The sequence below is a fragment of the Phytophthora ramorum genome (assembly GCF_020800215.1).
Source record: "Phytophthora ramorum isolate Pr-102 chromosome Unknown Phyram_PR-102_s0010, whole genome shotgun sequence".
Taxonomy (NCBI): domain Eukaryota; phylum Oomycota; class Peronosporomycetes; order Peronosporales; family Peronosporaceae; genus Phytophthora; species Phytophthora ramorum.
This window is the reverse complement of record NW_027150656.1, coordinates 1,833,580-1,847,330: the sequence shown is the minus strand read 5'-3', so window position 1 is coordinate 1,847,330 and position 13,751 is coordinate 1,833,580. Positions and strand designations below refer to the sequence as shown.

General features: G+C 51.2%; 3 protein-coding genes across 3 annotated transcripts; 2 read left to right on the top strand and 1 right to left on the bottom strand.

The window, feature by feature from the left end:
- Window positions 1-612: 612 nt before the first annotated feature.
- Window positions 613-2,916, top strand: KRP23_10813 (uncharacterized protein; the record flags this gene model as incomplete). The annotated part of the gene is made up of 1 exon (XM_067881297.1): window positions 613-2,916. The coding sequence occupies one exon, from the start codon at window positions 613-615 to the stop codon at window positions 2,914-2,916; it is 2,304 nt and encodes a 767-aa protein (XP_067741567.1).
- A 2,217-nt stretch (window positions 2,917-5,133) lies between these two features.
- Window positions 5,134-6,603, bottom strand: KRP23_10812 (RxLR effector protein PSR2; the record flags this gene model as incomplete). Its single annotated transcript, XM_067895919.1, has 1 exon — window positions 5,134-6,603. One exon carries the CDS (start codon window positions 6,601-6,603, stop codon window positions 5,134-5,136), a length of 1,470 nt encoding a protein of 489 aa, XP_067741566.1.
- Window positions 6,604-8,122: 1,519 nt separating this feature from the next.
- Window positions 8,123-9,901, top strand: KRP23_10811 (RxLR effector protein PSR2; the record flags this gene model as incomplete). Its single annotated transcript, XM_067895918.1, has 1 exon — window positions 8,123-9,901. The coding sequence occupies one exon, from the start codon at window positions 8,123-8,125 to the stop codon at window positions 9,899-9,901; it is 1,779 nt and encodes a 592-aa protein (XP_067741565.1).
- Between the last annotated feature and the right edge of the window lie 3,850 nt (window positions 9,902-13,751).

Genomic DNA, 13,751 nt, shown 5'->3' with positions numbered 1-13,751 from the left:
CTCGAGTCGAGGATAAGTTGCCCACTTTCGAATTCCCGAGCCAATTAATACAGCAAAATCCGAAAGTGGGCAAAATTTCGACGCGTCTACCGCCACCACCTGGAGGGTGGCAATAGTTACGTACCTGTAAACTATGGCCGCCCGGGGCAAAATTTCGACGCGTCTACCGCCAAAACCTGGAGGGTGTGGCGTACGTAAACTTGTGCAAAAAAGGGGAGGTTAGGTGTACAAAACATATGGGTGAGGAGTAGCGTAATCCTCAAAATCTTGCTGTGCCCTGGGTCCATCGAACTGTGTCACTCTCCATCCAGGTGACTAACGGGATTAAGATGCGAATTCCGAGAGCTACAGCTGCCGCCGCCAATGCTGTCATGGCCAAGCAAGTCAAAGACGAGGAAAGTACCCTGGCCACGCTCATTGCAACAGCCATCCGCGATAGTCACAACCCGTCACCAAATCCCACCGCTACCGACACAGTCTGTGTCAAGCAGAAAGCAGTAGACCCCAATGCAGGAACCAGATAAACCCAACAAACGACCTCCAAGAGCTGCTGCAGTCGCTGCCAATGCCGGAATATTACGCCAAGTCCAAGAAGAAAATAGTTTTTCCGGAATGGACAACGTGAAAAAGCGACCGAGTGCACCAACTGAACCAATTGCAAAGCGGTCTCGGGTGTCGACGACCAAAAGCAAGAACGTGATCCAAGATACCAGGAACATTGTTGGTAAGAAACGACGACAAGCTGCGGTGCACGAAGCTGCGCCGGTTACCACGGACTTGCCGCCTCTGCCATTCAGCAGTACTAAGTCGGCGTTATGGGTGAAAAGAGAGGAGACGAGCAAGAATCTGCAGAAAAATACGACGAACAAGCTGAAAACTAAGGTTGAGACGAAGAAGAACCACTGGTTGCATCAAGTTGGGGATCTAGGTGGCCGTCGCTGTGAATTTTGCAAGAAACTGGTGAATATTTGCGTGTTGATGCACTGTGCCGTTTGCCGACGGGCGTACCACGCAAAGTGCTTGGTGCACGCTTTCAAGCCCTACGTAGACGAGAACACGCCGATTCTGGACCAGATTGAGCGGTTGCGGCATGAAAATCGCGGGAATATTTTCCGGTGCGCCTCGTGCAAGGCTGCGTTCGTGGATTTTTACGAGAGCGGCGGGTATCTGTGGGAGTGCGACTGCCCGACTTGCTCGCAGCCAGAGAAGTTGGCTCTCTATCGTCAACGAAAGCTATTGCAGATGATTAATGACGTGGAGTTGAAGAAACAGCGGAAACACGAGCAGAAACACCAAGTGCCTAGGAAAAATGACACTGGGAACCCGCCAGTCACGATAGCAAGCCGATTGGATTCCGATTCACGCAGTCGACGTACACAGGGAAGCAGCACTACACACGACGACCAAGTAATTAATACACGAGCAGCTCGACGATCAACGTTGCGGTCGAGGAGAGTATCACCACAAAGTAATGAGTTGATGATGGAAAGTGGTGCAGCCACGACGAAAGCAGTGGATGTGGCTGGTTCTGGGTCGAAAAGCGAAGTGGCGGGTGTGGAAAAGGAAACCACAGCGGATGCTGGTGGAGCTGTTGATGATGGAGATATTACAGCCCAAGAGCAGCAGATAATCCCTCAGGATGTCGTGGTTGTGGATGAACAGCGGAGTTCACCACCACAAGAAAATGACGAGCCATGCCAGCAGACTAAGGGCGAGTCTGGAGCGGAGCCGGAGCCTAGCAACACGGATATGATGGCCGGACTTTCAGAACCGAAGCAATTGACTGAGAGTGATGAGACAGTGATGCAGCAGCAAGAACAACCAAATCCTGAGCCTTTGGACCATCAGGACGCGCCGGTTGCACAATCTACAACGCCACAGAAACAGGAACCAGCACCCAAGGCCCCACATGAGCTTGTTGGTGCGTCTGAACAGCCCGCACTTTCAGGGGACGAGCTTGTGAGTGCTGTGCGAGTCCAACGTGATGACAAGACCAATCGCTGGCGCTTTCCTATTATGTGCTCTCGCACGTCAAGCCTTCGAGAGTCTGGTGTCATGAAGTCGGGCACGTGTATCTGGTCACCCAAGAAGATGGCCATTACTCAGTGCGATTGTTGTAGCAAGCAGCTCAACTACGCCGAGTTCGTGCATCATACAGACAGCAGGCTGGTCAAGAACGTGAAGGATGCAAGTGAAGACCCGATGCCGCACTTGTTCGTCGAGCACCGAGACATGACGCAGCACACGCCACTGGAGAAGTTCCTGCCAGCTTTGAGGAGCTGGGCCGCCCACCAACGTTTGAATAACACGCCAGCCAAGTCGCGCAGAAGCCACTCAATGAGGCAGGAGGCGCTCACCACCGCCACCACGAGCTCCGAAGCTTCAACAAAGGCGATCCCAGACTTTTTATCTAGACTTCGGACGCTTGCACTCTTTAAGCGTCCGAAGCATCGAAGCGACAAAACTTCGACTGCAGTTCGGCTGTCCGATCCAGCCAACTTCGACTTTTTGGCACAGGTCGTGTGTCTTTCGCCCAAGTACGTGATGAGGATGGTCGATGGGAGTCTTGTCGACCGTGCTGCCTTCTCGGAAATACCAGAACCCGGCCACTTGTTCCCGCGCAAGTCTGGATGGCTAGCTTTCAATCATTTGCCACTCACAGCACGACAAATAACGTGCATGTGCTGTGAAAAGCGCTTCGGCTTTGATGAATTTGCAGGACACGCTGGCATCGTGCCGAGCGAATTAAGACAGAGGTCGCGCCAGCTTTTGTACGTTGTGGAGCGTCAGGATGAGTATGTGTTGGTGCCGTTCAACACTTTCGTACGTGATCTGGACACTGCGGCGAGGGCTGACGCTCTGGGCCTGTTGCTGGACGAACTGCATTTACCTCCTGCGTGCCATCGACCGATCTGAGAACCCATGGACAAGTTGCGAGTGGTATGCGCTGCACATATTTGAGTTCAACCTTCACTACTGCTGGAAGAGCAAATTTGGACACAAATTGAAGCTCACTTTTTAATGCTCGGTTTGGTAGGTTTTGAAAGAAGTTGAATTTTTGCGATCAATTTGTTCTCTCAAAACTCGGCTGAACGCAAAAATGAGTGTATCCACTGCCCGCAGGCTGGATTTCTCCAGGTATTTGCTTGCAACACAAACGCTTTCACGACTTTCGTTTCGTTTTTCAGTGAGGTACATTGATGTCACTTAGTGGTGCTAACGACTTTCCTATGTCCGTTCTAACCATCGCCCCTATGTCGGTAGTTAGCCTTCTCCAGGTCCTAGCTTACGCTTCCCCGTTACGTGCCGGTGTCCTTACTGACTGTCGGCCACGACGTCCGCTTGCGCCGCGTTGTCCTCGTGTGTTTTCCATTGTATCATGTCTCCATCTAGGTGGCAGAGTACCTTCCTCCATTTCCCTGAATCGGTGCCCGTGTCAGCCGTGTACTGTTGTACGCTCGTTCTGCTTTCGAGCGCTGTGTTTGTTAGCTTCATTGCCATACGGTTGGCTTCTTTGGCGTGGTGTAGCCATTCTACTTCCCAAAGCCGATCCACGATGCGCCGACTCCTCCAGTAGATTTGTGTTAAATGCCGTGCCTTTGGGGGCTTGCGTTGCCGATGCTGTGCAATCAGCATCTTGTTCGTGCTCACCACCCATAGCGGCCAGTACCGCTTCTTCTCGCACGCCTTGAGTCCCATGAGGAGCCCTAAGTGTTCCGCTTCCGTGGTCGTCGGTGACGAGCTGGCGTATGACATGTGCCCGCTCCAGTTGGCCCCGCTCGATATGTCATTACAGCTGACAATGATCGCCCCGCAAGCTCCTGATCGTTTTGTTCCTGCCACCCGTCCGGCCACGTACAGTATGTACCTGGTTCCTCCCTCGGCGTGATCCACTGCTGGCAGTGTGCCCCCCCCCCCCCCGAGTGAAGGGCTCTACCGACGATCTTCGCCGCCGTCGCTCCAACTACTAGTGATGGCGCTGCCCGTAAGTGTGCCTGGACAGTATTGTAACCCTCTCGCAGCCACTTCTTAAGGAGTGCCACGTGGTGCCCTTCCGTGATGTTGTTCGACTCGTCAAAGTGGTTGACCCGCCACCGCCAAGCTGCGTGGAGATAGATGGCCGCCCCAATGCGCCAGCTGCTCTCAACGAGCAAAGTCACCTCCTCCGCAATCTGAGGGCGCAAGTCCATCACTTCCCGTTGTACTGTAGCCATGCTGCCCCATACGCCTGGCGGTATTTTCGTAAGTTGCATCCCGAATACCTCCTGCTGCAGTCCGTCGTCTGTCAGTCCGAGTTGTCGCCATGGCTGGAGTAGGTGCCTCCGTAATTTTCGCGTTGCTGGGCATCCCCAGAAGACGTGTTCCAGATCCACGTCCAGCAAGTGTACACATGATTCATGTGGGCAGCCGATCTTGTCGTGTCGCCTGTCAAACATCGAGAGTGCTCTGAGCTTGAGGCGCAGTAGTAGTTGTTCTCCCCACGGATTGAGGCCCACTACTCTCCGGATGCGTTTCCATTCGAGTAGTGCAAGCCCTTCCGCCAGTTGTGGGCTCCGTTCCTGCCATTTTTTGGTCCTGCCGTCGAGGTCTATAGCCCCTCGACGTCGTTTCGCCGCTGCCACGCGCTCTTTGTACTCACGGCGAGTCCGTGTCCACCTGCGGCGTCCCGCCCATAAGCACACGAGTCTGCTCAGTCTTGGATGTGGGTGAACCTCATGCACCTTCAGTTCCGGTCGCATTCTGGCCGTAAGTACTCTGCATAAGTCTGCCCCGCCGTGTATTGTCTGCACCCACGGTTCCTCAGTGATGGATGTGTGGAAGACCACTTCCACCGGAGAGTGGCCTCTGACCGTCACTATCACCGGGTGTTGGTCTGGGGTAGCAGTGAACTTGACTTCGGCAGGGTATATCTTCCGCGTCAGCAGGTCCATATAGTTAACGCTTTCACGACTTTCGACGAATGTGACAGCGGGGAAACGTATCCGCCTGCTGAGTATGGGAGACCATATTAGAAGAAAATGAGATTGAACAACTTTTATCGCTACGTCTGCCGACTCGGCAGTGCCGAGACGACTTATCCAGTGACACAATAGCAATCACTCCACGCCCCAACTCTAAGTGAGCGAAGACGTCCTAAGTTTTGTTGGTTACCCACTTCTGGTTGTAGTCGCGAACATACTGTAACCAAATCGCTCTGTACGGGTTATCGGCGTCCGTTTTTTTCACGTCGAAGAGTTTGAACACTGTTCTCTGGTCGACTGCCTTGGACAGCCAATTTTTAAGCTGGGCACTCTGCAAGTCCGTGGCGAATTTCGCCGTCTTCTGGTCACCCTTGGCAGCCATGATCATTGTCGTCAACGCTTCGTCGGTGTAGGTTTTCGTGAGGGCCTCGATCATAGACTCCCTCGACGTTGGGTTTCTGACATTGAAGACATCCAAGTACTTGGTCCACGTATTGAGCATCGGGTTGGTGAGGAGGCCATCCAGGTCAAGTTTCAGAAGCATGAGGACATCTTCAGGAGATTTGGCGGCGATCAGCCACCCGTCGAAGAGTTGGCTCTGCAATTTGGTGGCGATGCTATTTGTAGCTGGCACCTTCTTTGCCATCATGAGCATTGGCGCTAGAGTATCGTCGCTGTAGTGAGTCATGAACGTCTTGATCACAGTCGTCTCCTTGTCAGGGTTCTTGAGGTTGAAGTCGTCCATGTACTTCATCCAGGTCCTCAGCATCGGGTTGGTGAGAATGCCGTCGACTGCCTTGTCAAGCTGGAGCAGCTTGAAAACGTCTTCCGGGGTCTTCTTGCTCGTTTGCCAAGCTCCAAGCAGTTCAGTCTGCAATTTGGTGGCGACAACTTTGGTGTCAGGAACCTTCTTCGCCGTGGTGAGCATCTGGGACAGCGCCTTGTCGCTGTAGTGTGCCATGAACGTCTTGATCATGACCGCTTCATCGTCATGGCCATTCTTGCCAAGGTAGTTCATGTACTTGACCCAGATGCTCAAGTTCGGATTCACCAGCAGGTTGTCCACGCCGCGGTTAAGTTGCAGCAGCTTGAACACTCCGTTATTCGAGAGGCCCATGGTCTTCCAGCCCTCCAACTGCTTAGCCTCCAGCAGCTTCGCGAGTGTCTTCGTCTTGTCGACCGTCGATGCCGCTTGGATCATCTTCGCTAGAGCTTCGTCGCCATACCGAGCCGTCAACGAAGTGATCATCGCTGCTTCGGCGTGCCTCGGGTCAATGAGACGGACGTAGGCGACCCAGACGTTGAAGTCCGAATTGTCGAAGAGCAGCTTGGAGTCCACCTTGTTCAGGTTCAGTTTCTTGAAAATGTAGTCCGATGGCTTCTTCTTGTCGGCGTAGGCCAGGAGGTTCTCAAGTGTTACTTTTTTGGAGAACACATTTTTGATGGCCTCGACACCGGGGATGGCTTTGAAGTTGATCCCTCGCTCTTCGTCGTTCTCATCTGCGGTATTGACGGTCCTTAAAAATCGTTTCGTGTTGTGAGAAGTAGTGGAGTGTGATGTCGCCAGCTTCGCGTTAACCACTGAAGCAGCATCGGCAGTAGCGACGACAGCAGCCAGTAGCAACACGCAGTGGAGCCGCATGACCACACCCGAGCAAATGTGATTTGGAACGTGAGCAGTGGGGAATGAGTTGCCAAGTGAGGGAATGAATGGCCGCACCGAGTAAGATGTACGGACAATGCAGGATTCAGCATTCGAGATAGGAGAATTACCAGCAGTGCTTCAATTTGTAGCAAAATTGGCAGTGCGCGAGCGCGCCGTATCAAACCCGAGCGGGGTGGCAGCGAAGCAGGGCCCAACGAACGGGCACGTTGCCGCGATTCAGAGTTTCTTTCCTTTCCCAGTTTACGCGGACACCTAAATTATCCCGAGGTATCCTGAGCGAATGACTTAGTCCAAGCTCGGCATTAATTCAATGTCCTTTTTGTGGTACTACAATCCTCCGGTTTCTACCCAAACCGATCCGGAGATGCATCTCCATCCGGAGGCTAGGAAAACACTATTGGATCGTGTCATAATCTAGATGGACTTTGTGTTTATGATTAACAAGCAGTAAATCTGGACAACTTCACGGTTAATACTGTACTGTACTTGTAACAGGTTCTCCTCCCAGAGCCTTAGGAAGATCAAGGAACACTCCATCACTGTAACCATGAAGCTTTTTTGTGATATGTACATGCACGATGCGGCTACCCTTCGGTTGTTTTCTTTTCTTGCTGTGTACTTGAAGTGTACATGCATCTACGGTGCTGCGGCTCGTCGAGTCCCCTCACCGCACGTGTGTTCGATTTGTACTTATTTACAACTGTACTGGTATTAATAATAATGCATGCACATCGCTGCAGGTGTCGAGTGTTTGGACCACGAGCTCAGGCTTCAGTAAGTTCATGAACCGTACATTTCACAATCTGAGACCATTTCAGAAGTGAAATCGATACCCGAGTAGTTTCTATCTGTGTGTTCTTGAGGTCTTGGCCGCTGAGGAGATTGTTCAATTTCGAAACCTGGAGGTACAAAAGCAGATAGAAATGTTTCTTGCCGCCAGTAAAACGATGATAAAACCCTGTTCATGTGGTCTCAATTGACAGAAGATCAGAGAAAAGAAGCTTGACTACATGTAATAACAAACCCAAGCCACAATCGACACCCATTTCGTAAATTACACAGCAATCGAAGTAAACAGCTATTTCTTCTTCTTCTTAAACAAAGTACGAGTGGTGCTGGCTTACACGCTAGACGAATGTCCTTGGCCATGAACCAGGGCACACCGCAGCACAATCACTGCTCAAACCTGCAAGGTGTTTGAAGCATACATTGTGCTTCCGAACTGAATGAGCATATTAAGATAGCTCAAACACGCAATGGCCTCGAATGTTTGAAAGCGCCACGTTCAACTTGTCCATCGGCGATATGTTGAATTTTATCTCGACGCTACCGTCTCAAATGTCGGTACGCCAGTCTAGCCCTGTTGACGTTGTACGGGACCCCCCATAAACTTGTAGTCTCCTCGATGAAGCCCCCTCCCCCCTCACTTCGTAAATCTCTCCCAACCACCTACTTCGAACTAAAGATCCTTTGTTCCAGCAGTTAAGTCTAAACCATGCGTCTGACACGTATCGCACTTGTGGCTGCCGTTGGCCTCCTTACCCAAGTTGACTCGGACCCCGCGACGATAAACTCGAAGCCAGCCACCTCTGACTTGTCGAGCATTGATCGTTCGCCCCTCGCAGCAACAGACGTTCCCAACAACAGGCGTCTAAGAACTGACACAGAGATGGACAATGGCGAAGAGAGAGGAATCAATTTCGACAAAGCCAAGACCTGGATCATGCCGGAAGTCTCTAAACAAAAACTCGAACGCTGGCTAACGAAAGAGAAGCCTATTGAAAATGTCTTTACGCGATTGCGACTTCGACAGGCAGGCGATAAGCTGCTCGGTGACCCCCAGTTTGCAGTTTGGGTGAAATACGTCGACGATTTAAGCAGCAGGAATCCCAAGAAGGCAACGCTGACGATCCATGTGCTGCTTACACACTACAGCGACGAAGCTCTGGTTAAAATGGTGGCAGATGTGAAGACCATCCCGGAAACCAACACATTTGCAATCAGGTTGCAGAACGAGCTAGCCGAGTATTGGTTGACGAAAGGGAAAACGCCGGGCGGTATCTTCACTCTGCTACAGCTTGACAAGGCCGGAGATGATATTCTGACAAGTCAAACGTTTAGCATCTGGAAAACGTTCTTGAACACGTTCAACAAGGCGAACTCTGGCAAGACGGTGAGTATGTTTGGAACGTTGATGAATCAATACGGCGAAATCGGTGTGTCAAGAATAGTGGAAGCAGCCTTGAAGGTCAAAAGTTCAAATTACGTCGCCAAAACAGTTCAAGCGGAGCAGTTCCAGCGCTGGATAAGACGTGGAGAGTCTCCGAACGCAGTTTTTGAGCTGTTAAAGCTGGACGAAGCAGGTGACAACCTCCTTGCTAGTCCGTTGTTGGATACATTCACCAAGTACATGAGTACTTTCAACATGCAGCATAGGGAGCAGCAAGAGACTTTGATCGCAGTGTTGACCAAATACTACGACGTACCAAGCCTTCTAGCCGCAGCAAAAATAGTTCCGAGCACATCACGTCTTGCCAATAAGTTGGAAGCACAGCAGTATCTGCACTGGCTGAAGACTGGCTACGACCCCGAAACTGCCTTCATTCTGCTTGGACTTGGTGATGCAGGAGAGAAACTTCTCACCAAATCAAATTTCGCTACTTGGCTGAAGTACACTGATGCTTTTCACGCTGACAACCCGGACACAACATTGAAAACCTTGAGTATATTACATAGTTACGCCAAAGGTGCTGGGGGGTTGCCCCTATCGGACGCTGCTCTAGCCAGAATGACGGCGATTGCAGAGAAGAATCCGACTACGATTAATGTTGCCAAACGAATGAAAGCTGTCCTGTTCCAAGGGTGGATGCGTAAGAGAGGTCACAAGACCACTGACGACGTCTTCACCATGCTAAAACTTGATGAAGCCCGAGAAAGACTGTTTCAAAGCCCCATGCTTGAACTTTGGATGAAGTACGTGGATGGTTTCAACAAAGCGTTCCCAAAAGAGAGAGAGGGTATGAAGATTCTGACGACAAGCTACGACGACGCAGTTCTAGTGAAAATGATCGAATTGGCGAAGAAAGATCCGAGTACGAAAGAAATGGCCACCAAGGTTCAGAGTGAGATGCTTACTCAGTTCGTGAACGCTCAAAAGAATCCGGCGTATGTTGGCAAGCTGCTAAATATCAAGGACAAGACGGATGCGAACTGGGGTATTTGGAAGAAATATCTACAAGCCTATCAAGATTTACACTCCCCCGCCATGACGTAGGACGCTTGATATGTAAGCGCAGCTCACAACCGCGTGGGGGGACTTGGTTCCTTATGAAACTTGAAACTTGGATTTTTGAGAAGGTTGACCGTCCTATCATCCAGTTTACCAATTTGAAGACAACCTTTCCACCTTCTAGTTGCTATGTTTGCAATTGTGTCGCCGTTCTCCTCGTGGTTGGGACGTTCACCGCAGACTAAAGCAAATTTGACCAACCAGCACCACCTACGTTGTCGTTAACGTTTGGACCATCGATGCTTTCTTATCTAATGAAGGCCTCTTTCACAAAGAACATTTCCTCCAAGCGAGCGCCAATTGTAACGAAGGAAGGTGCCTGCCCATGTTGTCCTGCCTGCTCCTTTCGGAACCGAGTCAGCAGTTTCGAGATCGAACTCGTTTTCTTGTCGGGGTGAGCTTCGCTAAAGACTTTCAAGTATAATAGTTGTACTGCTCCATGTGAATGATCCGCAGATTAAAATGACAACGAGTAGGAAGGTACGGGATCGCTATGACGATTTCGATGTGGCAAAAATGATCACTACAGAGAGTTGAGGGTGCGCTCTTCGAAGTTTTGTTTGTTTGACCCCCCAAACAATCCACATGACGCTTTCAAGGTGCTAAAAGTTGAACAAGCGGGTTCCAGCTACTTAGACGATACCAACAACGACATACCAAGATAAATAAATTTCCCCAAGATGATCGAGAAAGCGAGAAATAACTCAACTACGGAGAGCCGCGAAACTGGAAGCTGGATAATCTCAGGATTAGCTATCGTATACTATTATAGTACGAAGTATGGCTTGATGAATTAGGTGCAAGCCTCACGATTTTGACAGCTCACTACGGCAAGTACATAAATTCGTGGTACCATTTGGGGTGGGCCTTGCCCAGGTAGTCCTTGTAAGCGCGCCATACTTCCTTGGCAACGCTGCCACGAAGAGTTTCATAGATTTCATCCAAAATGTGCTCGATGACAACATAAGGTCGTACTCGATTCTTGTACCACTGGGTAAACAGCGCCTTCTGCAGGTTTCTGGCGGCTCCTTTGGTACCCCGTACCTTCGTCGCTTCCAGGAGCATCGTCTCCAACCTTCTATCGCCATAGTACTTCGCAAGCGCCGCAATAACGTTTTTTTTCCTCTTCTCTCTTGAGCGTGCTTCTTGCTGAAAACGATGACGTATGTGACCCATATCTTGAACTGGGGGTTAGCTACAACTGCGCCAAATTCCAGCGTCAGGGTTGGACGAACCGTGGACCTGAAGACGTCGTCCGCGGTCTGCCCACTGTTCAGCCAACTTTGGAACTGCGCGTGGTTGGGCGACTTGAACAAATTTGTTAGTTTCTCTAGATGAAAGAAATCCGGATTGATCCCTCTCTCGTCAATGCCATCGGCCCCAATGTTCTCAATCTTCAGCATCCTCTTGGCGTCAAGTGAGGCGGCATCAGTACTTGCGAAAAGATAAAGCAACGCCAGCAGTACGATATGCTGCAGCAGCATACTTCTCGATTTCTTCTTAGTTGGATTTAGCTTGGCAATTCCTTAGAAACTTAAACAATGAACGCTGTAAAACGAGCTGAAAAGTTGACAAGTCGGTGGTTCTCAGACTGTGAGCTTCTGTAGAGCAAAACCGAAATACAGGTACAGTTTGCAGTGTATCCCAAAAACGCGATAGTTACGAGGTTTGAAGATGATGCGGTCCACTGAATCGCCACGAGCTAATACATGTACTGTAGCAAGAGCGCGCTCGTGGCCCAGGCAATCAAATTGACACCACCCTGGCGAATATGGAGGGCACAACTGTAGTAGGGCGTGCTAATGAAAATATAACTTTGAGCGAGGCAAACCAAGGGGGACTGTATGTCCAAAAGGTAACGACGAACCTTGATGCCCCGCTCAAATATTTTGGGTTGTCACCAGCGATTTCCCATGGAATTCCGCTTGCAGTCCATGAATTTGTAGGCCAGGTGTATACACGTGAAGGATAACAGAACGCTATGCGACCTATGTAGTACTTGGGACTGGCCTAGTGTGCCAGCTTACACTCTGGAGTAATGAGTGCGTTGTCGAACACGCGGGAGATGGTCTCCAAGTCGCCCAGTAATCGCAGAATCGGAGTCAAGAGGTCTGCTCTGGTCTGCACGAGCTTCACGCGGCTTGTCCCGCTGTCCCACTTGAACTGGATCGAGCCACGCAGCACGAACCGCTGGCCGAGCAACGTGGCAGCAAGCTGTGACCACTGACCTCGGTCTCCATCGCGGACGAGGTGAGGAAATGCAAAGTGCAGCATCTTCGCCGTGACGACGATTGCGACTGCTGCGGTGGCGGTTAACGAGTCTCCAGGACCGGTATCGAGGCGCACGAGTTGGGTGTCCGAGTCTGGCAGGTAGAGAGCGAGACGCCGGTAGTCCTCAATGAGCCTCTCGACGCCGAATCCTGTCTCGCCAACCACATCCGGTGATACCGCTGCATGGAGGAAATCGCGTTGCACGCTAGAAACAAACGTGTCCGGGGCCACGTGTGTGCTGCTGCCAGGGTCGTTCGTTGGGGCGGACCCTTTCAAGCCGTAGCGGAACAGACGAAAGTATTCTGCCACCACCGCCAAGGCAGTCGTTCCGGTGGGGACACCAGAAGAGAGAGCCTGGCACTGGAGCTGGAGCTTTTGGATTTCTTCTCGTAGCTCTCCGACGTCACGCTCTAGAGCGATTGCATGGTCCTGGAGCTTTTTCCGGTACCTCTGCATGCTCGTCCGACGGCGCTGCCGGCGGAGCTCCGCATCAGCATTTTCCTCTGTGACCCGTACTTTATCAGCGGATTGGTTCTCTATGCCGACAGGCTGTGAGGGGTCCAGCGTGCCTTTGTGCTTGATAGGAGCTGCAGCAGATGCCTGGAGGGTGACGTTGTTAAATAGCTGTTGGAAATACTGTGGTCTTGAACTCGCGTAGTTTATCGTCCTTGAGCTCCAGGCTTCGTCGTCTCCGGCACGACCGACTCCAGGTTTGGGCCAGAGGTGCGATGACATCACGTTTCCGATCACATCGTCGCTTAGCGTGTGGACGTTCGGCGGATAGAGAGCGCTGCCGTCCATGCTCTTCTTGTTGGCGGCAAAACGTTCCTGTCCAGTTTCAAAGTGACAAGTCTGCGTCTTGTTTGGATGTGCGGTACCGTATCCACAAGACTCACGCCGTACCACGGACACACTTTCCAAAACGTAATACGACTACCATCCCGTATTACGGCACATACTACGGCACATGTATTATGGCATATGTATAGTATGTACACACATGCACATGTACCGGTGATGGGAGAAACTAACGAGGGCCCTCGTACGGAGGGCCCTCACAAACGTGTAGAAGGCGATAGCGTAACTAAATACGGTACAAAGTGACCAACAACGAGGGCGATAGCGCACAACCAACACGTTCCCACAGCGCTAGGGCAGAGGTCTCCTCGCCAGAGCCGACAGTGTGGTGGTATTATAGAGGAAAGAGCTTCTAGCTCCATATCGACCGCGGCTGATCACTATGTATGATAGCTTTTCTATGCTGAAGAGCGCTGAGTCGGTGCGAGGCCCACGTGGGGCTCATCGGTGATGGGAGTCCACGAGCGCAGCTTTCTACACACTTTCAGACTCACGCAATCCACTGACACATACCTTATCATGGGTGTCCGAGTGGAAATCTGTTCTGGAGGACTTCGTTGGTGGTTCCTTCGTCGTCTTCACGGCACCAACCATTGCGGCCCCTAAATGAATCAGTTATTGATCGGCGGCCCTTCATTGGTCATTTCCCTTATTATAGGTAGCATTCGCGGACTGTATTACATGTATTTTAATACTGCAAACGTTA